General features: G+C 35.1%; 1 protein-coding gene across 1 annotated transcript; it reads left to right on the top strand.

The window, feature by feature from the left end:
- The first annotated feature begins 890 nt into the window (after positions 1–890).
- Positions 891–26,209, top strand: LOC124023038 (E3 ubiquitin-protein ligase MARCHF9-like). Its single transcript, XM_046337627.1, has 4 exons — positions 891–2,620; positions 23,469–23,624; positions 24,132–24,324; positions 24,779–26,209. The coding sequence occupies exons 1-4, from the start codon at positions 2,297–2,299 to the stop codon at positions 25,105–25,107; spliced, it is 1,002 nt and encodes a 333-aa protein (XP_046193583.1). The 5' UTR covers positions 891–2,296; the 3' UTR covers positions 25,108–26,209.
- The last annotated feature ends 1,095 nt before the right edge of the window (positions 26,210–27,304 follow it).

Below are 27,304 nucleotides of genomic sequence, written 5' to 3'. Positions count from 1 at the left end.
TGAAACGATCTCAAATTACTGTAAGGGGTTTTTGTGTAGGAATACAGAAAGCAAATATGATCTTATCTCTGGTCCAGGGCTTTAGTGAGCATAGAGGAACTACCTGGACCAGAGTTAATATGATCTGTGAGAGGCAATGAGAATTATGGTAATAATGGTATGTAAAATAAACATCCACATATCATAAATACCTAACATAGTTCCAATACAGTATCAGCTTCCGCCACCATTTATGGAGACTTCACATAGTAGCCTACCCATGGCACTGCCTCACAAGACAGGCTCCATGTCGAAAAATGAACAAGTGCAGGGTGGCAGGGCATTGCTATGGGTTCAGAATGTTTAATGTAGGGGCCGGCCAGTGGTCAAACAACCACCAATAATTGAGTGTGTGTGTGTGTGTGTGTGTGTGTGTGTGTGTGTGTGTGTGTGTGTGTGTGTGTGTGTGTGTGTGTGTGTGTGTGTGTGTGTGTGTGTGTGTGTGTGTGTGTGTGTGTGTGTGTGTGTGTGTGTGTGTGTGTGTGGCTTTCTCAGTAGTTTTTCCGTCACCATGACACTATTAATCTCAAATCAAATCAAATCTAATTGTATTTGTCACATACACATGGTTAGCAGATGTTAATGCGAATGTAGTGAAATTCTTGTGCTTCTAGTTTCCGACAGTGCAGTAATATGACAAAGAAAGAAGAAAGAAAGAAAGAAAGAAACGCTCAGACAGGCATCGCCCTTTATATTTCCCGGGCGTGTAGTAGTCCATGTGGCACTGTGACTGTATACGTCACTAGGCGAGATCAGCACCTTGGACAGCGACAGCGTCTCCTGTCACGATAGCGTCACGCATCCCTAACTACAGGGATACAGAGAGGGTGCATCCATATCATACAGAGGAAACAGACTAATGACTGTAGAGTAGAAAATGGGAAGTGTCATACAGTTTTTCATTCTAGAAGGCTAGAATTAATTCCGGAAGTATATGTCCTGCGTTGATTCATTATCAAAGTCGACCATTTCGAGGAGAAATCAGGCAGCGAAATCGAGCAGTAGGCTATCATCCTCATCGTCACCATCTGAGAGGCTAGCCTACCATATCAACGGCATTACTGCTGTAATTGCCCTCTCGGACGTGTAGACATCTCTATCTATGCGTCTGTAATTAAAAGATTGCAGCAACTGTTGTTTTGAATTCTGGTCTGTTATTCTGAAATTTCGGTGCACCATATTTTCAACGCAAAGATAAAAGACACAGAAGAGAAATGCTGATGGATATCGCATGAAGATGAGATGTATCGCTGTTTTGGGTGGCTGCATTTACAGCTACTTAACATGCAAATGCACTGGATTGTAAATTGGATCCACTCTGTGTGGACGTCGGGTGCAATGGGGTGGATCATTCTTGATGGATCAATCCGAAACATTACCGAGGAATAGAATATAAAAGAATGGTCATGATCTGACCGCTGGGATGCTACTTAAGAACAATAAAAAGACGACATAACCACACGCCTTCACCTAACTTCCATTACATCGTCTTTCGGCACCCCTTTTGGATTATGATTCTTGACAACAGTCTCAGATATGACTGTGTGACTGGTAATGGAATGTTTTTCACACCTCGCTCTACATTCTATTATGGCTCTACGTCACCCCGTTCTACATTTTATTATGGCTCTATGTTGCTCTCTCTTCCGCTAGTCTTACTCTGTCTGTCTTCTGCTTTGGGTAGCAAAACATGGATTTTTGCTGCAAACCCCAAGTGCAATGCATTTGACGATGTGTGGAATTTAGAACGATAGTGCAAGCAATGGACTCTGACATTGTACTATAGGCCTGTCACGCAATTGTGGTGATAGGGGTGGAAGAAACATCTCACTAGACTGCATTCGCAGAGTTGTTCGGTAATGAATATTGAGAGTGTCTCGAGCTTCTCAAGAGAAAAAATCTCCCATCCGCATTGTTTTAGACACACATGCCATCAGAGACAACAACCAAGACGTGGTCATTTATGTCTTACCATTTGACAGCACATTTACAGTAGGGTAGAGGCCTAACCTACAAGTTTGTTAAGCTCATCGGTAATGTTATTCAGAAGATGTATTGGTGAACATTTGTCATAGTTTATGTAGTAAAATAATTGGCTAAAAAGAATAATACCAAAATTAATAATACCAATAACCACAATAATATTATTTTTAACAATAATAACATTTCTAAATCAACGGCATATTTTATATTTGATTGAGACCACATTATTGTCAAATAGGTTTCATTCCCTTCCGAAGAATTAATGTAGCCAAAAATGTTCAAATATCGGATCCGAATGTTTTTCAACGAACTGAAAGTGCTGGTTTTTATGCGAGACGATTCGAGACAGCCCGACAGATCCGACGCAGATAGACCGTCCAGCATGCGGGGTCTAGGGATGGGCGGCTGCGGCTGGCCTCCCTTTGTGGACTGCTCCTCCCGGGATGACGAGGAGGAGTATTACGGGACGGAACCTCGACCTCGGAGCCTGGGCTTTGAGGAGAAGGACCCCAAACTGCAAGTGGGCATGGACACCGTGTCGCTCACCAGCACCGCAAGCAGCCTGCGCTGTCGTATCTGCTTCCAGGGCCCAGAACAGGTACTGTCCGAGATAGATACACGCTCCTTCACGTTGTCCTGCTTTTCGCGCCACAACACAACAATGTTCAATTGAACCATAGGCAATAGCCCTATGCTGTCCATGGTGCTGAATGTTAGTGCACCTATAGGCCTATAGTTAAACCTAAATGCCCTGGCTATATTTTGACCAGTTGCGAGTTGGCGTGTTCTGTGTTGACAAATTGATTTGGTTGAGAAAATACTGACAACTATTATTTGTATTGTAGTACTCATTGTGGATTATTGCATGACTGATGTCACGGTCCACGTGTAAACTTGAATAATAATTGGCCTGGCAATGAACTTGTAACGAATGGCAGAAGAGCATAAGAAGACTGGCACGCAGGCTTGTTTGTGGGCCTATAAGCCAAGGAAAGTATAGGCATGCAGAACAATGAACGAATCTTTGGTCCTCAGCCAAAACTTGACACAACAGATGTGCATAACCAGTACAGCCTGGCTGAGCTGGATAATCATGGTCTTGAGATAATTATATATGGTGTACGTGCCACTGGAGCACAGATGGAAATCACGACTTAATCACTTTATAAGATTTGATGTTTGTCATAGTGTTAATACAATATACAGTAGGTGCTAATTTATTGCATCTGTAAATTCAATGGGATGTTGCAGAAATGAGAAACCATAGAAAAGAACAGGCCGGTTTTTTTACACCTGTAATTGAACCTTAAAAGCCCAGTGATTTATATATACACTGAGGGTACAAAACAGTAAGAACACCTGCTCTTTACATGACAGACTGACCAGGTGAATTCAATATTAGGAAGATGTTCCTAATGTTTTATACACTCAGTTTATTTCCACACTTATGTTCATGCTCTTTTAGTGTAAGAGCTGTTTGAAAAGACTGCTTGAAATTTCAGTCTGTTTTGGTGGGATGACATGTGGGCCTGCCTGTTAACATCACCAGTCAATGAATTACTTAATGGACCAATACGAAAGAGAGTTCCAAACCTCTCTGCCAATAACAGCACATTTTCTATTAACCCTTCCCCACTCAGACCCCTCCCAGACAGTCCTATAGCAAAATTCTTGATTGAGAAATTGCTCTTTGCTAAGAAGCTGTTTTTGTTTATTTTCACCATTTTAATTGAAAACAATCACAGTAAGAACTATATTGTTACCCAAGAATGATTTGATATTGAGAAAAAAACATCTTTAAGTATTCAAGACACATTTATCTGTTACCTGGCTCTGGCCAGTTGTACCACCTTGTCTGGTTCTCAGGCTAGTTAATCAGGCCTTCAGTGAATAGACTATGAAGCACAGGCAAACAAACATATTCAGAAAACATTTAAAAGTGATTTAAAAGTAGCATCAATCTTCTTTAAATTGACATGATATTAACCTCTCTTTCAGAACCGCTTTCTACCACTTCGATTGAATGATTACTTGAAGGATCACTGAAAAGTCCATGATCAGATGAATTGAGGCTTTTCTGAGAGCAAACTCCATATTAGGAAGGAGTATGTTAAAAGCACTGTGTGTGTAAGCACTGTGTGTTCCACTGCATTTTTTTAGTAAGTGTAACGGCGTTCTTCGTTTGTCGAAAGAGAGTCGGACCGAAATGCAGCGTGGTGGTTACTCATGTCTTTAATAAATGAAGAGCAATACATGAAATAACTTATACAAATGCAAAACAACAAACGGAACGTGAAAACCTAATTACAGCCTATCTGGTGAAACTACACAGAGACAGGAACAATTACCCACGAAATACAAAGTGAAACCAAGGCTACCTAAATACGGTCCCCATCAGAGACAACAAGAATCACCTGACTCTGATTGAGAATCGCCTCAGGCAGCCAAGCCTATACTAGACACACCCCTAATCAACCACAATCCCAATGCCTATAAAAAAAACAATACGACAATACAATAAACCCATGTCACACCCTGGCCTGAACAAATAATTAAAGAAAACACAAAATACTAAGACCAAGGCGTGACAGTAAGATGCCCAAATAATAATTTCTAGGTGAATGAGACAAGATGAGCTAATTTTAAGTTTAATTTTTGCCTACATTTTCTCAAGTTAGAGATTGGGCCAACTATTTTTGTTGTTGTTCAGGTAACCGAAGTTGAGTAAACATTAAAAAAGGATGTGGAACCAGTTACTTAATAATAATTAGTTGAAACAACTAGATCATTTTTTTTTTACAGTGATGACCTATTATCTTAGACCCAGCAACTGTGTCATTTAATTGTTATTTCATTATTTAAGTGGTCACAACAGGGGACAGAGTCATGTCCCTGTCAGATAGTCTGGGTAGCCATTTGATTAGATGTTCAGGAGCCTTATGGCTTGGGGTCAGAAGCTGTTTAGAAGCCTCTTGGACCTAGACATGGTGCTCCGGTACCACTTGCTATATGGTAGCAGAGAGAACAGTCTATGACTAGAGTGGCTGGAGTCTTTGACAATTTTTAGAGCCTTCCTCTGAAACCACCTGGTATAGAGGTCCTGGATAGGAGGAAGCTTAGCCCCAGTGATGTACTGGGCCGTACGCACTACCCTCTGTAGTAACTTGCGGTCGGAGGCCGAGCAGTTGTCATACCAGGAAGTGATGCAACCAGTCTCGATGGTCTCGATGGTGTAGCTGTAAAAACTTTTGAGGATCTGAGGACCCATGCCAAATCTTTTCAGCCTCCTGAGGGGGAATAGGTTTTGTCGTGCCCTCTTCACGACTGTCTTGGTGTGTTTGGACCATATTAGTTTGTTGGTGATGTGGACACCAAGGAACTTGAAGCTCTCAACCTGCTCCACTACAGCCCTGCCGATGAGAATGGGGGCGTGCTTGATCCTTCTTTTCCTGTAGTCCACAATCATCTCCTTTGTCTTGATCACGTTGAGAGGGAGGTTGTTGTCCTGGCACCACACGGCCAGGTCTCTGACCTCCTCACTATAGACTGTTTCGTTGTTGTCGGTGATCAGGCCTACCACTGTTGTGTCATTGGCAAACTTAATGATGGTGTTGGAGTTGTGCCTGGCCGTGCAGTCATGAGTGAATGGGGCTGAGCACATACCCATGAGGGACTCCCCTTCTTGAGGATCAACGTGGCGGATGTGTTGGCATTATTAAGACATTATAATAACTGGCGGCGACCCGTCAGGAAGTCCAGGACCCAGTTGCAGAGGGAGGTGTTTAGTCCCAGGGTCCTTAGCTTAGTATTGAACTTTGAGGGCACTATGGTGTTGAACGCTGAGCTGTAGTCAATGAATACCATTCTCTCATAGAAATTCCCATTCAAGTCAATATGGGTGATGGGTGAAGGGGTATGAGGCATAGAAATATATTATAGTTCTGTGGTCTGAGGAGCTATGCCTGTTCTAGTAATTCTGTTTCTATGTGTGCACCACCACCAACCATTCCACTTGACTCACTGGTGTACACAGCTCGCTTCAGTATTGGCTGTGTCAGAGTCTTATATTTTGAATAGAAGCCAAATGTAAGGCTCTGGGCAAAGCCTGGCAGCATTTGATCCAAACTGGATAGGTGCCTGGATGGATGGGTTGGGTGTGTGGGTGGGTGGGTGGGAGGATGGATGGATGGATGGATGGATGGGTGCCTGGATGGATGGGTTGGGTGTGTGGGTGGGAGGGAGTATGGATGGATGGATGGGTGCCTGGATGGATGGGTTGGGTGTGTGGGTGGGAGGATGGATGATGGGTGGATGGATGGATGGATGGGTTGGGTGTGTGGATGGGTGGGTGGGAGGATGGATGGATGGATGGGTTGGGTTGGGTGTGTGGATGGGTGGGTGGGAGGATGGATGGATGGATGGGTTGGGTGTGTGGGTGGGTGGGAGGATGGATGGATGGGTTGGGTGTGTGGGTGGGTGGGTGGGAGGATGGATGGGTTGGGTGTGTGGGTGGGTGGGAGGATGGATGGATGGGTTGGGTGTGTGGGTGGGTGGGTGGGTGGGTGGGTGGGTGGGTGGGGGTGGGTGGGTGGGTGGGTGGGTGGGAGGGAGGGAGGATGGATGGGCTAGGTGTGTGGCTGGGTGGGAGGATAGATGGATGGATGGGTTGGGTGTGTGGGTGGGTGGGAGGATGGATGGATGGGTTGGGTGTGTGGGTGGGTGGGAGGGAGGATGGATGGATGGATGGATGGATGGATGGATGGATGGATGGATGGATGGGTTGGGTGTGTGGGTGGGAGGATGGATGGATGGATGGATGGATGGATGGATGGATGGATGGATGGATGGATGGATGGATGGATGGATGGATGGATGGGTTGGGTGTGTGGGTGGGAGGATGGGAGGATGGATGGGTTGGGTGTGTGGGTGGGTGGGAGGATGGATGGATGGATGGATGGATGGATGGATGGATGGATGGATGGATGGATGGATGGATGGATGGATGGATGGATGGATGGATGGATGGGTAGTTCGGCATACTGGATTACTTTTACCTGGAGTGACGTTTTACTGTACAACAAGTGATTGTTTAAGTTTTATTCAGTTCCTCATATTCTGCTGATATTATTTTAATGTCTTTATAATGTCAGCCCAGTTCTTATAACTTCAACATAATGTCAGTCCAGTTCTTATAACTTCTTTATAATGTCAGCCCAGTTCTTATAACTTCTTTATAATGTCAGCCCAGTTATTATAACTTCTTTATAATGTCAGTCCAGTTATTATAACTTCTTTATAATGTCAGCCCAGTTATTATAACTTCTTTATCATGTCAGCCCAGTTCTTATAACTTCAACATAATGTCAGCCCAGTTATTTTTATGTATTTTTATGTCAGCCCAGTTCTTATAACTTCTTTATCATGTCAGCCCAGTTATTATAACTTCTTTATAATGTCAGCTCAGTTATTAGAATGTCTTTATAATGTTAGCCCAGTTATTACAATGTTTTTATAATGTCAACCCAGTTATAATAACATTTTTATAATGTCAACCCAGTTATAATAACTTCTTTATAATGTCAGCCCAGTTATTATAACGTTTTTATAATGTCAGCCTAGTTATTTTAATATCTTTATAATGACAGCCCAGTTATTATAACTTATTTATAATGTCAGCCCAGTTATTATTATGTTTTTATAATATCAGCTCAGTTATAATAACTTCTTTATAATGTCAGCCCAGTTATTATAACGTCTTTATAATGTCAGCCCAGTTATTAGAATGTCTTTATAATGTTAGCCCAGTTATTATAATGTCTTAATAATGTCAGCCCAATTATTATAATGTCTTTATAATGTCAGCCCAGTTATTGTAACTTATTTATAATGTCAGCCCAGTTATTATAACTTTTTTTAAATGTCAGCCCAGTTATTGTAACTTATTTATAATGTCAGTCCAGTTATTATAACTTCTTTATAATGTCAGCCCAGTTATTATAACTTTGTTTAAATTTCAGCCCGTTTATTTTAACTTCTTTATAATGTAAGTCCAGTTATTATAAGTTATTTATAATGCCAGCCCAGTTATTATAACTTTTTTTAAATGTCAGCCCAGTTATTTTAACTTCTTTATAATGTCAGCCCAGTTATTATAACTTCTTTATAATGTCAGCCCAGTTATTATAATGTTTTTATAATGTCAGCCCAGTTATTATAAGTTATTTATAATGTCAGCCCAGTTATTATAATGTTTTTATAATGTCAGCCCAGTTATTATAATGTTTTTATAATGTCAGCCCAGTTATTATAACTTCTTTATAATGTCAGCCCAGTTATTATAACTTCTTTATAATGTCAGCCCAGTTATTATAACTTTTTTTAAATGTCAGCCCGTTTATTTTAACTTCTTTATAATGTAAGTCCAGTTATTATAAGTTAATTATAATGTCAGCCCAGTTATTATAACTTCTTTATAATGTCAGCCCAGTCATTATAATTTTTTTAATAATGTCAACCCAGTTCTTATAACTTCTGTATAATGTCAGCCCAGTTATTATAAGTTATTTATAATGTCAGCCCAGTTATTATAAGTTATTTATAATGTCAGCCCAGTTATTATAATGTTTTTTATAATGTCAGCCCAGTCATTATAAGTTATTTATAATGTCAGCCCAGTTATTATAACTTCTTTATAATGTCAGCCCAGTCATTATATTTTTTTTTATAATGTCAACCCAGTTCTTATAACTTCTGTATAATATCAGCCCAGTTATTATAAGTTATTTATAATGTCAGCCCAGTTATTATAATGTTTTTTATAATGTCAGCCCAGTCATTATAATGTCTTTATAAAGTCAGCCCAGTTATTATTACGCCTTTAAAATGTCAGCCCATTTATTATAACTTCTTTATAATGTCAGCCCAGTTATTATAACTTCTTTATAATGTCAGTCCAGTTATTATAACTTCTTTATAATGTCAGCCCAATTATTATAATGTCTTTATAAAGTCAGCCCAGTTATTATAACTTCTTTATAATGTCAGCCCCGTTACAATAACCTCTTTATAATATCAGCCCAGTTCTTATAACTTCTGTATAATGTCAGCCCAGTTATTATAAGGTATTTATAATGTCAGCCCAGTTATTATAACTTCTTTATAATGTCATCCCAGTTATTATAACTTTTTTTTATAATATCTGCCCAGTTATTATAACTGCTTTATAATGTCAGCCCAGTTATTATAACTTCTTTATAATGTCAGCCCAGTTATTATAACTTTGTTTAAATGTCAGCCCGTTTATTTTAACTTCTTTATAATGTAAGTCCAGTTATTATAAGTTATTTATAATGCCAGCCCAGTTATTATAACTTTTTTTAAATGTCAACCCATTTATTTTAACTTCTTTATAATGCCAGCCCAGTTCTTATAACTTCTTTATAATGTCAGCCCAGTTCTTATAACTTCTTTATAATGTCAGCCCAGTTATTATAACTTCTTTATAATGTCAGCCCAGTTATTATAACTTCTTTATAATGTCAGCCCAGTTATTATAACTTCTTTACAATGTCAGCCCAGTTCTTATAACTTCTTTATAATGTCAGCCCAGTTATTATAACTTCTTTATAATGTCAGCCCAGTTATTATAATGTTTTTATAATGTCAGCCCAGTTATTATAACTTCTTTATAATGTCAGCCCAGTTATTATAATGTTTTTATAATGTCAGCCCAGTTATTATAATGTCTTTATAAAGTCAGCCCAGTTATTATAACTTCTTTATAATGTCAGCCCCGTTACAATAACCTCTTTATAATATCAGCCCAGTTCTTATAACTTCTGTATAATGTCAGCCCAGTTATTATAAGGTATTTATAATGTCAGCCCAGTTATTATAACTTCTTTATAATGTCATCCCAGTTATTATAACTTTTTTTATAATATCTGCCCAGTTATTATAACTGCTTTATAATGTCAGCCCAGTTATTATAACTTCTTTATAATGTCAGCCCAGTTATTATAACTTTGTTTAAATGTCAGCCCGTTTATTTTAACTTCTTTATAATGTAAGTCCAGTTATTATAAGTTATTTATAATGCCAGCCCAGTTATTATAACTTTTTTTAAATGTCAGCCCATTTATTTTAACTTCTTTATAATGCCAGCCCAGTTCTTATAACTTCTTTATAATGTCAGCCCAGTTCTTATAACTTCTTTATAATGTCAGCCCAGTTATTATAACTTCTTTATAATGTCAGCCCAGTTATTATAACTTCTTTATAATGTCAGCCCAGTTATTATAACTTCTTTATAATGTCAGCCCAGTTCTTATAACTTCTTTATAATGTCAGCCCAGTTATTATAACTTCTTTATAATGTCAGCCCAGTTATTATAATGTTTTTATAATGTCAGCCCAGTTATTATAACTTCTTTATAATGTCAGCCCAGTTATTATAATGTTTTTATAATGTCAGCCCAGTTATTATAATGTTTTTATAATGTCAGTCCAGTTTTTATAACTTCTTTATAATGTCAGCCCAGTTATTATAACTTTGTTTAAATTTCAGCCCGTTTATTTTAACTTCTTTATAATGTAAGTCCAGTTATTATAAGTTATTTATAATGCCAGCCCAGTTATTATAACTTTTTTTAAATGTCAGCCCAGTTATTTTAACTTCTTTATAATGTCAGCCCAGTTATTATAACTTCTTTATAATGTCAGCCCAGTTATTATAATGTTTTTATAATGTCAGCCCAGTTATTATAACTTCTTTATAATGTCAGCCCAGTTATTATAATGTTTTTATAATGTCAGCCCAGTTATTATAATGTTTTTATAATGTCAGCCCAGTTATTATAACTTCTTTATAATGTCAGCCCAGTTATTATAACTTCTTTATAATGTCAGCCCAGTTATTATAACTTTTTAAAAATGTCAGCCCGTTTATTTTAACTTCTTTATAATGTAAGTCCAGTTATTATAAGTGAATTATAATGTCAGCCCAGTTATTATAACTTCTTTATAATGTCAGCCCAGTCATTATAATTTTTTTTATAATGTCAACCCAGTTCTTATAACTTCTGTATAATGTCAGCCCAGTTATTATAAGTTATTTATAATGTCAGCCAAGTTATTATAATGTTTTTTATAATGTCAGCCCAGTCATTATAAGTTATTTATAATGTCAGCCCAGTTATTATAACTTCTTTATAATGTCAGCCCAGTCATTATTAAAAAAATTATAATGTCTACCCAGTTCTTATAACTTCTGTATAATGTCAGCCCAGTTATTATAAGTTATTTATAATGTCAGCCCAGTTATTATAATGTTTTTTATAATGTCAGCCCAGTTATTATAATGTTTTTTATAATGTCAGCCCAGTCATTATAAGTTATTTATAATGTCAGCCCAGTTATTAGAACTTCTTTATAATGTCAGCCCAGTTATTATAATGTTTTGATAATGTCAGCCCAGTTATTATAACTTCTTTATTATGTCAGCCCAGTTATTATAATGTTTTTATAGTGTCAGCCCAGTTATTATAACTTCTTTATAATGTCAGCCCAGTTATTATAACTTCTTTATAATGTCATCCCAGTTATTATAATGGTTTTATAATGTCAGCCCAGTTATTATAACTTCTTTATAATGTCAGCCCAGTTATTATAACTTTTTGTAAATGTCAGCCCGTTTATTTTAACTTCTTTATAATGTCAGCCCAGTTATTATAACTTCTTTATAATGTCAGCCCAGTTATTATAACTTCTTTATAATGTCAGCCCAGTTATTATAACTTCTTTATAATGTCAGCCCAGGTATTATAATGTTTTATAATGTCAGTCCAGTTCTTTATTTTTAATGTCAGCCCAGTAATTATAACTTCTATATAATGTCAGCCCCGTCATTATATATTTTTTATAATGTCAGCCCAGTTATTATAACTTCTGTATAATGTCAGCCCAGTTATTATAATGTTTTTATAATGTCAGCCCAGTTATTATAATGTTTTTATAATGTCAGCCCAGTTATTATAACTTCTTTATAATGTTAGCCCAGTTATTATAACTTTATAATTCAGCCCAGAAATTCTTTATAATGTCAGCCCCGTCATTATATTTTTTTTTATAATGTCAGCCCAGTTATTATAACTTCTTTATAATGTCAGCCCAGTTATTATAACTTCTTTATAATGTCAGCCCAGTTATTATAACTTCTTTATAATGTCAGCCCCGTCATTATATTTTTTTAAATAATGTTAGCCCAGTTATTATAACTTCTGTATAATGTCAGCCCAGTTATTATAATGTTTTTATAATGTCAGCCCAGGTATTATAATGTTTTTATATTGTCAGCCCAGTTATTATAATGTTTTTATAATGTCAGCCCAGGTATTATAATGTTTTTATATTGTCAGCCCAGTTATTATAACTTCTTTATAATGTCAGCCCAGTTATTATAATGTTTTTATAATGTCAGCCCAGTTACTATAACTTCTTTATAATGTCAGCCCAGTTATTATAACTTCTGTATAATGTCAGCCCAGTTATTATAATGTTTTTATAATGTCAGCCCAGTTACTATAACTTCTTTATAATGTCAGCCCAGTTATTATAACTTCTTTATAATGTCAGCCCAGTTAATATAATGTTTTTATAATGTCATCCCAGTTATTATAATGTTTTTATAATGTTAGCCCAGTTATTATAACTTCTTTATAATGTCAGCCCAGTTAATATAATGTTTTTATAATGTCATCCCAGTTATTATAATGTTTTTATAATGTTAGCCCAGTTATTATAACTTCTTTATAATGTCAGCCCAGTTATTATAATGTTTTGATAATGTCAGCCCAGTTCTTATAACTTCTTTATAATGTCAGCCCAGTTATTATAATGTTTTTATAATGTCAGCCCAGTAATTATAACTTCTTTATAATGTCAGCCCAGTAATTATAACTTCTTTATAATGTCAGCCCAGGTATTATAATGTTTTAAAATGTCAGCCCAGTTCTTATAACTTATTTTTAATGTCAGCCCAGTTATTATAACTTCTTTATAATGTCAGCCAAGTTATTATAACTTCTTTATAATATCAGCCCAGTCATTATAATTTTTAAATAAAATCAGCCCAGTTATTATAACTTCTATATAATGTCAGCCCAGTTATTATAAGTTATTTATCATGTCAGCCCAGTTATTATAAGTCATTTATAATGTCAGCCCAGTTATTATAACTTCTTTATAATGTCAGCCCAGTTATAATAATGTTTTTATAATGTCAGCCCAGTTATTATAACTTCTTTATAATGTCAGCCCAGTTATTCTAACTTCTTTATAATGTCATCCCAATTATTGTAACTTTTTTTAAATAATATCTGCCCAGTTATTATAACTTCTTTATAATGTCAGCCCAGTTATTATAACTTCTTTATAATGTCAGCCCAGTTATTATAACTTTGTTTAAATGTCAGCCCGTTTATTTTAACTTCATTATAATGTAAGTCCAGTTATTATAAGTTATTTATAATGTCAGCCCAGTTATTATAACTTCTTTATAATGTATGTCCAGTTATTATAATGTTTTTATATTGTCAGCCCAGTTATTATAACTTCTTTATAATGTCAGCCCAGTTATTATAATGTTTTTATAATGTCAGCCCAGTTATTATAACTTCTTTATAATGTCAGCCCAGTTATTATAATGTTTTTATAATGTCAGCCCAGTTATTATAATGTTTTTATAATGTCAGCCCAGTTATTATAACTTCTTTATAATGTCAGCCCAGTTATTATAACTTCTTTATAATGTCAGCCCAGTTATTATAACTTTTTAAAAATGTCAGCCCGTTTATTTTAACTTCTTTATAATGTAAGTCCAGTTATTATAAGTGAATTATAATGTCAGCCCAGTTATTATAACTTCTTTATAATGTCAGCCCAGTCATTATAATTTTTTTTATAATGTCAACCCAGTTCTTATAACTTCTGTATAATGTCAGCCCAGTTATTATAAGTTATTTATAATGTCAGCCAAGTTATTATAATGTTTTTTATAATGTCAGCCCAGTCATTATAAGTTATTTATAATGTCAGCCCAGTTATTATAACTTCTTTATAATGTCAGCCCAGTCATTATTAAAAAATTATAATGTCTACCCAGTTCTTATAACTTCTGTATAATGTCAGCCCAGTTATTATAAGTTATTTATAATGTCAGCCCAGTTATTATAATGTTTTTTATAATGTCAGCCCAGTTATTATAATGTTTTTTATAATGTCAGCCCAGTCATTATAAGTTATTTATAATGTCAGCCCAGTTATTAGAACTTCTTTATAATGTCAGCCCAGTTATTATAATGTTTTGATAATGTCAGCCCAGTTATTATAACTTCTTTATTATGTCAGCCCAGTTATTATAATGTTTTTATAGTGTCAGCCCAGTTATTATAACTTCTTTATAATGTCAGCCCAGTTATTATAACTTCTTTATAATGTCATCCCAGTTATTATAATGGTTTTATAATGTCAGCCCAGTTATTATAACTTCTTTATAATGTCAGCCCAGTTATTATAACTTTTTGTAAATGTCAGCCCGTTTATTTTAACTTCTTTATAATGTCAGCCCAGTTATTATAACTTCTTTATAATGTCAGCCCAGTTATTATAACTTCTTTATAATGTCAGCCCAGTTATTATAACTTCTTTATAATGTCAGCCCAGGTATTATAATGTTTTATAATGTCAGTCCAGTTCTTTATTTTTAATGTCAGCCCAGTAATTATAACTTCTATATAATGTCAGCCCCGTCATTATATATTTTTTATAATGTCAGCCCAGTTATTATAACTTCTGTATAATGTCAGCCCAGTTATTATAATGTTTTTATAATGTCAGCCCAGTTATTATAACTTCTTTATAATGTTAGCCCAGTTATTATAACTTCCTTATAATGTCAGCCCAGTTATTAGAAATTCTTTATAATGTCAGCCCCGTCATTATATTTTTTTTTATAATGTCAGCCCAGTTATTATAACTTCTTTATAATGTCAGCCCAGTTATTATAACTTCTTTATAATGTCAGCCCAGTTATTATAACTTCTTTATAATGTCAGCCCCGTCATTATATTTTTTTAAATAATGTTAGCCCAGTTATTATAACTTCTGTATAATGTCAGCCCAGTTATTATAATGTTTTTATAATGTCAGCCCAGGTATTATAATGTTTTTATATTGTCAGCCCAGTTATTATAATGTTTTTATAATGTCAGCCCAGGTATTATAATGTTTTTATATTGTCAGCCCAGTTATTATAACTTCTTTATAATGTCAGCCCAGTTATTATAATGTTTTTATAATGTCAGCCCAGTTACTATAACTTCTTTATAATGTCAGCCCAGTTATTATAACTTCTGTATAATGTCAGCCCAGTTATTATAATGTTTTTATAATGTCAGCCCAGTTACTATAACTTCTTTATAATGTCAGCCCAGTTATTATAACTTCTTTATAATGTCAGCCCAGTTAATATAATGTTTTTATAATGTCATCCCAGTTATTATAATGTTTTTATAATGTTAGCCCAGTTATTATAACTTCTTTATAATGTCAGCCCAGTTAATATAATGTTTTTATAATGTCATCCCAGTTATTATAATGTTTTTATAATGTTAGCCCAGTTATTATAACTTCTTTATAATGTCAGCCCAGTTATTATAATGTTTTGATAATGTCAGCCCAGTTCTTATAACTTCTTTATAATGTCAGCCCAGTTATTATAATGTTTTTATAATGTCAGCCCAGTAATTATAACTTCTTTATAATGTCAGCCCAGTAATTATAACTTCTTTATAATGTCAGCCCAGGTATTATAATGTTTTATAATGTCAGCCCAGTTCTTATAACTTATTTTTAATGTCAGCCCAGTTATTATAACTTCTTTATAATGTCAGCCAAGTTATTATAACTTCTTTATAATATCAGCCCAGTCATTATAATTTTTAAATAAAATCAGCCCAGTTATTATAACTTCTATATAATGTCAGCCCAGTTATTATAAGTTATTTATCATGTCAGCCCAGTTATTATAAGTCATTTATAATGTCAGCCCAGTTATTATAACTTCTTTATAATGTCAGCCCAGTTATAATAATGTTTTTATAATGTCAGCCCAGTTATTATAACTTCTTTATAATGTCAGCCCAGTTATTCTAACTTCTTTATAATGTCATCCCAATTATTGTAACTTTTTTTAAATAATATCTGCCCAGTTATTATAACTTCTTTATAATGTCAGCCCAGTTATTATAACTTCTTTATAATGTCAGCCCAGTTATTATAACTTTGTTTAAATGTCAGCCCGTTTATTTTAACTTCATTATAATGTAAGTCCAGTTATTATAAGTTATTTATAATGTCAGCCCAGTTATTATAACTTCTTTATAATGTATGTCCAGTTATTATAATGTTTTTATATTGTCAGCCCAGTTATTATAACTTCTTTATAATGTCAGCCCAGTTATTATAATGTTTTTATAATGTCAGCCCAGTTATTATAACTTCTTTATAATGTCAGCCCAGTTATTATAACTTCTTTATAATGTCAGCCCAGTTATTATAACTTTGTTTAAATGTCAGCCCGTTTATTTTAACTTCATTATAATGTAAGTCCAGTTATTATAAGTTATTTATAATGTCAGCCCAGTTATTATAACTTCTTTATAATGTATGTCCAGTTATTATAAGTTACTTATAATGTCAGCCCAGTTATTATAACTTCTTTATAATGTCAGCCCAGTCATTATAATTTTTTTATAATGTCAGCCCAGTTCTTATAACTTCTGTATAATGTCAGCCCAGTTATTATAAGTTATTTATAATGTCAGCCCAGTTATTATAACTTCTTTATAATGTCATCCCAGTTATTATAACTTTTTTTTATAATGTCTGCCCAGTTATTATAACTTCTTTATAATGTCAGCCCAGTTATTATAACTTCTTTATAATGTCAGCCCAGTTATTATAATGTTTTTATAATGTCAGCCCAGTTATTATAACTTCTTTATAATGTCAGCCCAGTTATTATAACTTCTTTATACTGTCATCCCAGTTATTATAATGTTTTTATAATGTTAGCCCAGTTATTATAACTTCTTTATAATGTCAGCCCAGTTATTATAACTTCTTTATAATGTCAGCCCAGTTATTATAACTTCTTTATAATGTCAGCCCAGTTAATATAATGTTTTTATAATGTCATCCCAGTTATTATAATGTTTTTATAATGTTAGCCCAGTTATTATAACTTCTTTATAATGTCAGCCCAGTTATTATAATGTTTTGATAATGTCAGCCCAGTTCTTATAACTTCTTTATAATGTCAGCCCAGTTATTATAATGTTTTTATAATGTCAGCCCAGTAATTATAACTTCTTTATAATGTCAGCCCAGTAATTATAACTTCTTTATAATGTCAGCCCAGGTATTATAATGTTTTATAATGTCAGCCCAGTTCTTATAACTTATTTTTAATGTCAGCCCAGTTATTATAACTTTTTTAAATAATATCTGCCCAGTTATTATAACTTCTTTATAATGTCAGCCCAGTTATTATAACTTCTTTATAATGTCAGCCCAGTTATTATAACTTTGTTTAAATGTCAGCCCGTTTATTTTAACTTCATTATAATGTAAGTCCAGTTATTCTAACTTCTTTATAATGTCATCCCAGTTATTATAACTTTTTTAAATAATATCTGCCCAGTTATTATAACTTCTTTATAATGTCAGCCCAGTTATTATAACTTCTTTATAATGTCAGCCCAGTTATTATAACTTTGTTTAAATGTCAGCCCGTTTATTTTAACTTCTTTATAATGTCAGCCCAGTTATTATAACTTCTTTATAATGTCAGCCCAGTTATTATAACTTTGTTTAAATGTCAGCCCGTTTATTTTAACTTCTTTATAATGTCAGCCCAGTTATTATAAATTCTTTATAATGTCAGCCCAGTTATTATAACTTTGTTTAAATGTCAGCCCATTTAATTTAACTTCTTTATAATGTCAGCCCGTTTATTTTAACTTCTTTATAATGTCAGTCCAGTTATTATAAGTTATTTATAATGTCAGCCTAGTTATTATAACTTCTTTATAATGTCAGCCCAGTTATTATAAGTCATTTATAATGTCAGCCCAGTTATTATAAGTCATTTATAATGTCAGCCCAGTTATTATAACTTCTTTATAATGTCAGCCCAGTTATTATAACTTTTTTTATAATGTCTGCCCAGTTATTATAACTTCTTTATAATGTTAGCCCAGTTATTATAACTTTTTTTATAATGTCAGCCCAGTTATTTTAACTTCTTTATAATGTTAGCCCAGTTATTATAACTTCTTTATAATGTAAGCCCAGTTATTTTAACTTCTTTATAATGTCAGACCAGTTATTATAACTTCTTTATAATGTCAGCCCAGTTATTATAATGTCTTTATAATGTCAGACCAGTTATTATAATGTGTTTATAATGTCAGACCAGTTATTATTTCTTTATAATGTCAGACCAGTTATTATAATGTCTTTATAATGTCAGACCAGTTATTATTTCTTTATAATGTCAGACCAGTTATTATTTCTTTATAATGTCAGACCAGTTACTATAATGTTTTTATAATGTCAGCCCAGTTATTATTTCTTTATAATGTCAGACCAGTTACTAGAATGTCTTTATAATGTCAGACCAGTTATTATTTCTTTATAATGTCAGACCAGTTATTATAATGTCTTTATAATGTCAGACCAGTTATTATTTCTTTATAATGTCAGACCAGTTACTATAATGTCTTTATAATGTCAGACCAGTTATTATTTCTTTATAATGTCAGACCAGTTATTATAATGTCTTTATAATGTCAGACCAGTTATTATAATGTCTTTATAATGTCAGACCAGTTACTATAATGTCTTTATAATGTCAGACCAGTTATTATAATGTCTTTATAATGTCAGACCAGTTATTATAATGTCTTTATAATGTCAGACCAGTTATTATAATGTCTTTATAATGTCAGACCAGTTATTATAATGTCTTTATAATGTCAGACCAGTTATTATTTCTTTATAATATCAGACCAGTTATTATAATGTTTTTATAATATCAGACCAGTTATTATAATGTCTTTATAATGTCAGACCAGTTATTATAATGTCTTTATAATGTCAGACCAGTTATTATAATGTCTTTATAATGTCAGACCAGTTATTATAATGTCTTTATAATGTCAGACCAGTTATTATAATGTCTTTATAATGTCAGACCAGTTATTATAATGTCTTTATAATGTCAGACCAGTTATTATAATGTCTTTATAATGTCAGACCAGTTATTATAATGTCTTTATAATGTCAGACCAGTTACTATAATGTCTTTATAATGTCAGACCAGTTATTATAATGTCTTTATAATGTCAGACCAGTTATTATAATGTCTTTATAATGTCAGACCAGTTATTATAATGTCTTTATAATGTCAGACCAGTTATTATAATGTCTTTATAATGTCAGACCAGTTATTATAATGTCTTTATAATGTCAGACCAGTTATTATAATGTCTTTATAATGTCAGACCAGTTATTATAATGTCTTTATAATGTCAGACCAGTTATTATAATGTCTTTATAATGTCAGACCAGTTATTATAATGTCTTTATAATGTCAGACCAGTTATTATAATGTCTTTATAATGTCAGACCAGTTATTATAATGTCTTTATAATGTCAGACCAGTTATTATAATGTCTTTATAATGTCAGACCAGTTATTATAATGTCTTTATAATGTCAGACCAGTTATTATAATGTCTTTATAATGTCAGACCAGTTATTATAATGTCTTTATAATGTCAGACCAGTTATTATAATGTCTTTATAATGTCAGACCAGTTATTATAATGTCTTTATAATGTCAGACCAGTTATTATAATGTCTTTATAATGTCAGACCAGTTATTATAATGTCTTTATAATGTCAGACCAGTTATTATAATGTCTTTATATGTCAGACCAGTTATTATAATGTCTTTATAATGTCAGACCAGTTATTATAATGTCTTTATAATGTCAGACCAGTTATTATAATGTCTTTATAATGTCAGACCAGTTATTATAATGTCTTTATAATGTCAGACCAGTTATTATAATGTCTTTATAATGTCAGACCAGTTATTATAATGTCTTTATAATGTCAGACCAGTTATTATATCCTCTTTATCATTTCAGCTCGTTTAATATAACGTTCATGACTGACGGGCAAGTAGCTCCTCTCCCGACACTCAAATCGGTATGTGTTTAGTCAATGAATGTATCCTATAATAACACGTTTTTAACATGCGAGACGGGGGGAATTCAATGTTGAAGGTCCAATACAGCTGTTTTTTTCTCAATATCAAATTATTTCTGGGTAACAATGAAGTACCTTACTGTGATTTTCTTTCCATTAAAATGGTCAAAAATGTAGCTTGGACTGTCTGGGACAGTTGTGGCTGCTGAGCAGAGGATGGCTCATAATAATGGCTGGAACGGAGCAAATTGAAAGGTATCAAACACATAGAAGCCATGTGTTTAATGTGTATGAAACAATTCCACATGTACTGACATTTCAGGTGGTCTTTTCAAGAGCTCTTAGACTAAAAGGACATTATCATAATTTTCACAATTTCACAGTATTATTCCAACCTCCTAGTGTGGAAATATATACATCACACAGGAAAATCACTTTTTGACATCACTGAGCATTTAAAACTGGAAAATATTGATTTGTCTAATTGTCGTCCCCCTGTCTAGAAACAGGGTTCCTGGTTACTTAGGGAGGAATAAACATGGGTTAAATGAGCCACTGTGCTCCATTTGAGATTGGAAATAAAGAAAAGGATTTGGGATGTAATTATTTCTGCGGTGAGTGTAGTTTCTAATATTGCACTATTAAATATAATTTTCATGAGTCATCAGGGACTATGGCCTTATCTCAATTTAATTTGGTCAACTCCTACCGTCCTCTCTCGTCTCCTTTTGAAAAATGTCAAAGGTAATCAAGGAGAGGTGTTGAGGCGAGGGAAAGTGGACAAAATAGTGCTTGTATGAAATTAGCCCGTCTCCACGCCTCATCCAAGAAGAATAGCTGCTGCCTCTGCAAAGGCTAGTGGGAAATCCACATAAACAAATAACCACTCACACATCGTCAGGCATATTACGTTTACAGGGGTGGATCCCAAAATACATGTGTAAAGTAATCAAAACGAATTAAGTTTGTTGTGCAAGTTGTCGGTCCAGTGTGGCTTAGTTGGTAGAGCATGCCATTTGAAATGACAGGGTTGGGGGTTTGATTCCCACGGGGGACCAGTACAAATGAACATTTATGCTCTGGATAAGAGTGTCTGCTATTTGACTAAAATGTTAAAATGCAAGACAACCAACCAACCAACTTAATTAGTGAGGGTAGTTTCTAATATTCCACTATTGTAATGATTTTAAATCCATGATGGGGAGTATGCAAAGGGGGAGAAGCCTCTGGATGCAGCCTGACTTCCTTCCCATCTCACCAGATGGGATGTTTGTTGTAGATGCTGCTAGCAATTAATAGGAGAATGCATTCAGAGGAATGACTAGGCTACTCTTTTAAAGCCCAATCCAGCCAATTGATTTCAAAATCAAATCATTTCTGGGTAATAATGAACTACCTTACTGTAATAGATTTCCATTAAAATGAGCAAAACATTTTAGCAACTCAAAAATATTTCTCAAGCTAACAATTTGGTAGGACTGAGTGGTCTTGAGTGTGGAGGTTGAAACTGAAAACTGAAAACTCCCACTAGCTTTTGCAGAGGCAGCAGCTATTCTTATTGGATAAGGCGTGGAGACGAGCTGATTCCCTAGGAACTCTTTTTGTTATTGGTCCTGTAAACCTGCTGATTACAAGGTCCTGTGTATATTGTATTTTCAACAATCATGAAACAACACTGATCAAATTTGTTCACACGTTTACAGTGTTAGTTTTATCAGCTGTTGTACAATATAATATAAAACAGGATAAACAGGGAAAACAGAATTTTGGCTGCACTGGGACTTTAACTTCAGCCCTTTTAGATGTGTGTAAATAGGCACATACATAACTGTTTAGATGTTTCTACAATGCTCAACATTCTCCCTATTCCTCAAGAGTCAGTCTGTTGAAAGGGCAATGTTTGCCGTAGGTGCTGCAGTAGGGCCTGTATTGATTGAGTTCACTGAGAGTCTGTCTCTGCATCCCAAATGGAAACCTATTCCCTACATAGTGCAATAATTTTGACCAGAGTCCTATGTGTCCTAGACACGTTCTATGTGAACAGTAGGGTTTGAATGGCTCACCTCCCATTCACCTGCCTGCACTTCAAATCTCTGTGCACCCCTGTCAATGTTGCTGGGTCCTAATAGGCTCGTTCTGGCCAACAGGCCACAATCAAGATGGGTGCATGCATTGATCTACTAATGATTCCTAGATATTAATCATTTTAGCACTAATGATTCCTAGACATGAAACATTTAGCAATAATGATTCCTAGACATGAATCATTTGAGAACTAATGATTCCTAGACATTCATAATTTTAGCACTACTGATTCCAAGACATTCATAATTTCAGCACTAATGATTCCTAGACATTAATTATTTGACTTCTAATGATTCCTAGACATTCATAATTTTAGCACTAATGATTCCAAGACATTCATAATTTCAGCACTAATGATTCCTAGACATTCATAATTTTAGCACTAATGATTCCAAGACATTCATAATTTCAGCACTAATGATTCCTACACATTCATAATTTTAGCACTAATGATTCCTAGACATGCATAATTTTAGCTTAATGATTCCTAGACATCAATCATTTTACCACTAATGATTCCTTCACAGGCATAATTTTAGCACTAATGATTCCTAGACATTAATCATTTTAGCATTGATGAGGAGTAACGAAATAACCTCGGCATTTAGCTACAATACGGACGTTTTCAGCACTTACTTTTTAAGAAGGAAGTTAGCCAACATTTACTAAGGTGGAAATCGTGGAAGAGAAGGAAGATCCTCTATTTAATAATGAATAGGTCACTCATAGTTGCTTTCCGACAGTTTCAAAGTCTACATTAAGTGGGAGGATTGTGATGTTGAGTTAAGGTCCCACAACCTGTGTGAACCCACTCATCATCCTCTTCCTGAGTGTGCCAGACAGACATACACCAAACCAGTAGCTTCGGAGAGACATTGAAGGCTATCCATAATCCAATATTGTTTGTTTTTTCAAAATATTTTGAATTCAGAAATAACTTATGGTATGTTATGCCACGTCAGAACATTGACTTGAATAGGAATATCTGTTCTAGTAATTCTGTTTCTACTCCTCTGTCTCCTGCAGGGAGAGCTGCTGAGCCCGTGTCGCTGTAAGGGATCTGTGCGCTGCACCCACCAGCCCTGCCTCATCCGCTGGATCAGTGAGAGAGGCTCCTGGAGCTGTGAGCTGTGCTACTTCAAGTACCATGTTCTGGCCATCAGCACCAAGAACCCACTGCAGGTACCTTTCCTCAGCCTGTCCAACCCTTCATTCTCTGGGACTTACGCTCTGGCCAGAATCAGACCCTATCTCCTAGGTACTTCATGCGGTACAATACGGTAGTAGCTACACCTTGCCAACTGCAAGATATTCGCCATATTGCTCACATCTATCCTTTCAGATCTACACAAGTGTCTAAGGGGTAGGGGCTAGGGGTCTGTCTCATCCACTCCAGTCGTATTTTCATTGTGCACAAGGTCTACTCTCATCTCAAATTAATTAATATTTTTTCTAGTAGCCACAGATCTTATCTCACAGTTTTCTGCTAATGCATCGATTTAAACAATGCACAATACCGCAATCAGGAGTATGCAGTGCTCTGCTCAGGTGCACCAGTCTAGGCATTACAGTTACTCACTTTGCTAGAACAAATCGTGGGCACTCACAATGATGGTGTGAGGACTGGACTTCACCATATTGTCCCTTTCTTACTGTCCCTGTCTTGGCCCTTGTGGCTGTTCTGTTCAGTGGCAGGCCATCTCCCTGACGGTGATTGAGAAGGTCCAGATTGCTGCCATCATCCTGGGCTCCCTGTTCCTCATCGCCAGCATCTCCTGGCTCATCTGGTCGTCCCTCAGCCCCTCGGCCAAGTGGCAGCGTCAGGACCTGCTCTTCCAGATCTGCTACGGCATGTACGGCTTCATGGACATCGTGTGCATCGGTGAGGGGGATGAATCATGTGAAACTGGACCGTTGGCATAGTCACACAAATTCTCATACACAGGCCCATGAATACACACACATGCACGTAGGCAGGCAGGCAGGTAGGCATGCACAAAGATGCACGCAGGCATGCAGGCAGGAAGGCATGCACACACATGCACTCAGGCAGGTAGGCATGCATGCACACGCACAGACACGCACACACACGTAAATCTTTGTAGATAGATTTGTTTTGTGTGAAATGGTGCATTGCCAACCTGAAAACAGATGGTACTAGCTTTGTATCTACACTGTGTGGTTATGCCAAATGCCAGTTATATATACTAGTGCTATAGTATTTGGCTGATTCTTACATATTAGTTGCTGGAAGTATGTCATGCAAAAGCCTTTAAAATCATTAGATATCTTGCCTTTCCCATATCTGTAAAAAAAAAAACTCTCTCTCTTCCCAGGCCTTATAATCCACGAGGGCTCATCTGTGTACCGAATATTCAAGCGATGGCAGGCTGTCAATCAGCAGTGGAAAGTATTGAACTATATAAAAGCCAATGACTTGGGGGACCCGCTGAGTAGCAGTAAGGGTGGGGGTCGGGGCTCACGAAGTAACTCCCATGGCCTGGGTAGTGGCAGCAGTGGGAGACGGAACCGGAGGTTCAGGACTATTCTGGACCACCACTGTGGCTACACCATCCTGCACATCCTCAGCCAGCTACGGCCGCACAACCCACGCTTTGGCTCCACGGCCAACCGGGAAGTGGTGATGAGGGTGACAACGGTATAAGACTGAACGTGGAAGGGCTGGAAGAAAAGACTAAAACTGGGTATCGTGTTTTATTTTTTAATCTGGCCAGTTCTTTCAAGTGATTCTGTCAACACCATTGAGGAACTGGATTTCAATACCCAGCCCAGGGAAGGACATGTACAGACAAGACCATGTCTCGCACTGCAGTCAAGCTACTGTGATATTGTAACGACTATTGCCATGCTAGGCTCATCATGATTCCTCCCAAGTGGATTTATCCTACTGGAGCAGTGGTTTGCCCTGAAACAACAACAGACAGAACATGCTGAACTATGAGGATCTTTCCAGGAGTTTGTTTAGAGGTGCACATTTGTAATAATTGAAGAACTGATATTATGAGCTATGTTAAACATGCAAGGCTTTATAACAACGCAATCCAAGGTGAGAACAGATATTTTTCGGGACAATTTCAGGATGCACAAAGATTATTTTATCTTTAATGTATTTTCTCCTGCGTTTTTTGGTATGATTTCCATTTTACTCATTTCTATTTTTTTTGTGGCAATATGATTTAAAGAGATACCTGAAACTCCTTATGCCACGCCAAACATTAACAAACTCTGAATAATCATTAATTTACGAGTTTTGCAGTTCTGAAATATTGCTGTAGATAATGATGATTAGGCTACAGACCAGAGAACAACAAATACATCATATCTAAGACATCATATGAAAACAGCAGTTATTACTGCAAACAATAAATACAGGGATCAATGGATAGACTACAAAATGAAGATCATTTATTTATTAACATTAAAATTATTCCTCGTCCTATCTTCTCTGCAATAAAGATATCTGTACATTTCATGGTGAATTTTGCATGGGTATATCATTTTTTTATGCAGCATCATCATCACATAACATTTAAGCACTTCTACAAATTTGCTCATTCAGAACGGTGCTTTTCAGAAAAGCTTTTTATTCATCTGGTTTCATTGCACCAAACTGTTTTTGGAATCTGTCAAATAGCAGTGTGTTATTTCAGCTAAAACAAAGATGACTGACTCGCTGCTGTGTGCTGATGATTCAGATTTGGATTAAAGATGGAGATCTATGTAATCTCTTGCTATTCACTATCTCACTCCTGTGTCATTGTTTTTCTTTATATCTACTTATACAGTTAGGAATGACTGCCTCATTCTTCTTCTTATTAAAACTGCCCTCTTGCAAGTTGTATCTTGCTTCATGGTGTAAATACTGTACAATTACATACACACTACCATTCAAAAGTTTGGGGTCACTTGGAAATGTCTTTGTTTTTATGAAGAAAAGCATTTTTTTGTCCATTAAAATAACGTGAAATGGATCAGAAATACAGTAGACATTGTTAATGTTGTAAATGACTATTGTAACTGGACAACTTCCGGTGAAACTGGAGGGCGCGCAATTCAAATGTATAATCGTAAATATTATGGATTTTAAACATTTATGTACTTATAAATGTCTTATATTGGCTGAAAGCTTAAAGTCTTGTTAATCTAACAGCACTGTCCGATTTACAGTAGCTATTAAAGTGAAAACATGCCATGTGATTGTTTGAGGATGGCGCCACACATCAAAATATTTTTCCACGGGCACAGGTTTCATACATTCACAAATAACGATTAAATATTCACTTACTTTTTGAAAATCTTTCTCTGATTTGTCATCCAAAGGGTCCCAGCTATAACATGTAGTGTCATTTGTTAGATAAAATCCTTCTTTATATCCCAAAAAGTCTGTTTAGTTGGCGCCATCGATTTGAGTAATCCACTCGTTCAACAGCAGAGAAAGGAATCCAAAAATCTACCCCTAAACTTTGTGTCAGCAAGTCCAAATACATTTCTATTTACTCCTCAGATACCCTAAAATGTAATCAAACTATAATATTTATTTTGAAAAGAAGTATGTTCAATAGGATTTTAGCAGGTGAGTAATTTCTTATGGCGCGCGCAAACACAAATTTACAAGACTGTGTCCCACTACTAAAACTAATATTTCTTGTTTGTTTTTGAAGTTACAAGCCTGAAACCTTGAAAATAGACTGCTGACGCCCTGTGGTAGCCATAGGAATTGCATCCAGGGAGGGAATTGTCAATATGACCTTACTCTTGCATTTCTAAGAGGACAGTCTCTCTCAAAAAAATGTCAGGTTGGTTATTCTTTGGATTTTCTCCTACCATATCTATTGTGTTAT

Source organism: Oncorhynchus gorbuscha, linkage group LG03, assembly GCF_021184085.1.
Source record: "Oncorhynchus gorbuscha isolate QuinsamMale2020 ecotype Even-year linkage group LG03, OgorEven_v1.0, whole genome shotgun sequence".
Lineage (NCBI taxonomy): Eukaryota > Metazoa > Chordata > Actinopteri > Salmoniformes > Salmonidae > Oncorhynchus > Oncorhynchus gorbuscha.
This window is presented reverse-complemented; position numbering and strand designations above follow the sequence as displayed.

What these genes read in the sequence shown, in the direction of transcription:
- LOC124023038 (XM_046337627.1), top strand. Translation starts at nt 2,297, where the DNA reads ATGTTCAAATATCGGATCCGAATGTTTTTCAACGAACTGAAAGTGCTG. An exon ending in GCTTCCAGGGCCCAGAACAG is followed by an intron (nt 2,621 to 23,468) that starts GTACTGTCCGAG and finishes TGTCTCCTGCAG; the next exon opens with GGAGAGCTGCTGAGCCCGTG. An exon ending in GCACCAAGAACCCACTGCAG is followed by an intron (nt 23,625 to 24,131) that starts GTACCTTTCCTC and finishes TGTTCTGTTCAG; the next exon opens with TGGCAGGCCATCTCCCTGAC.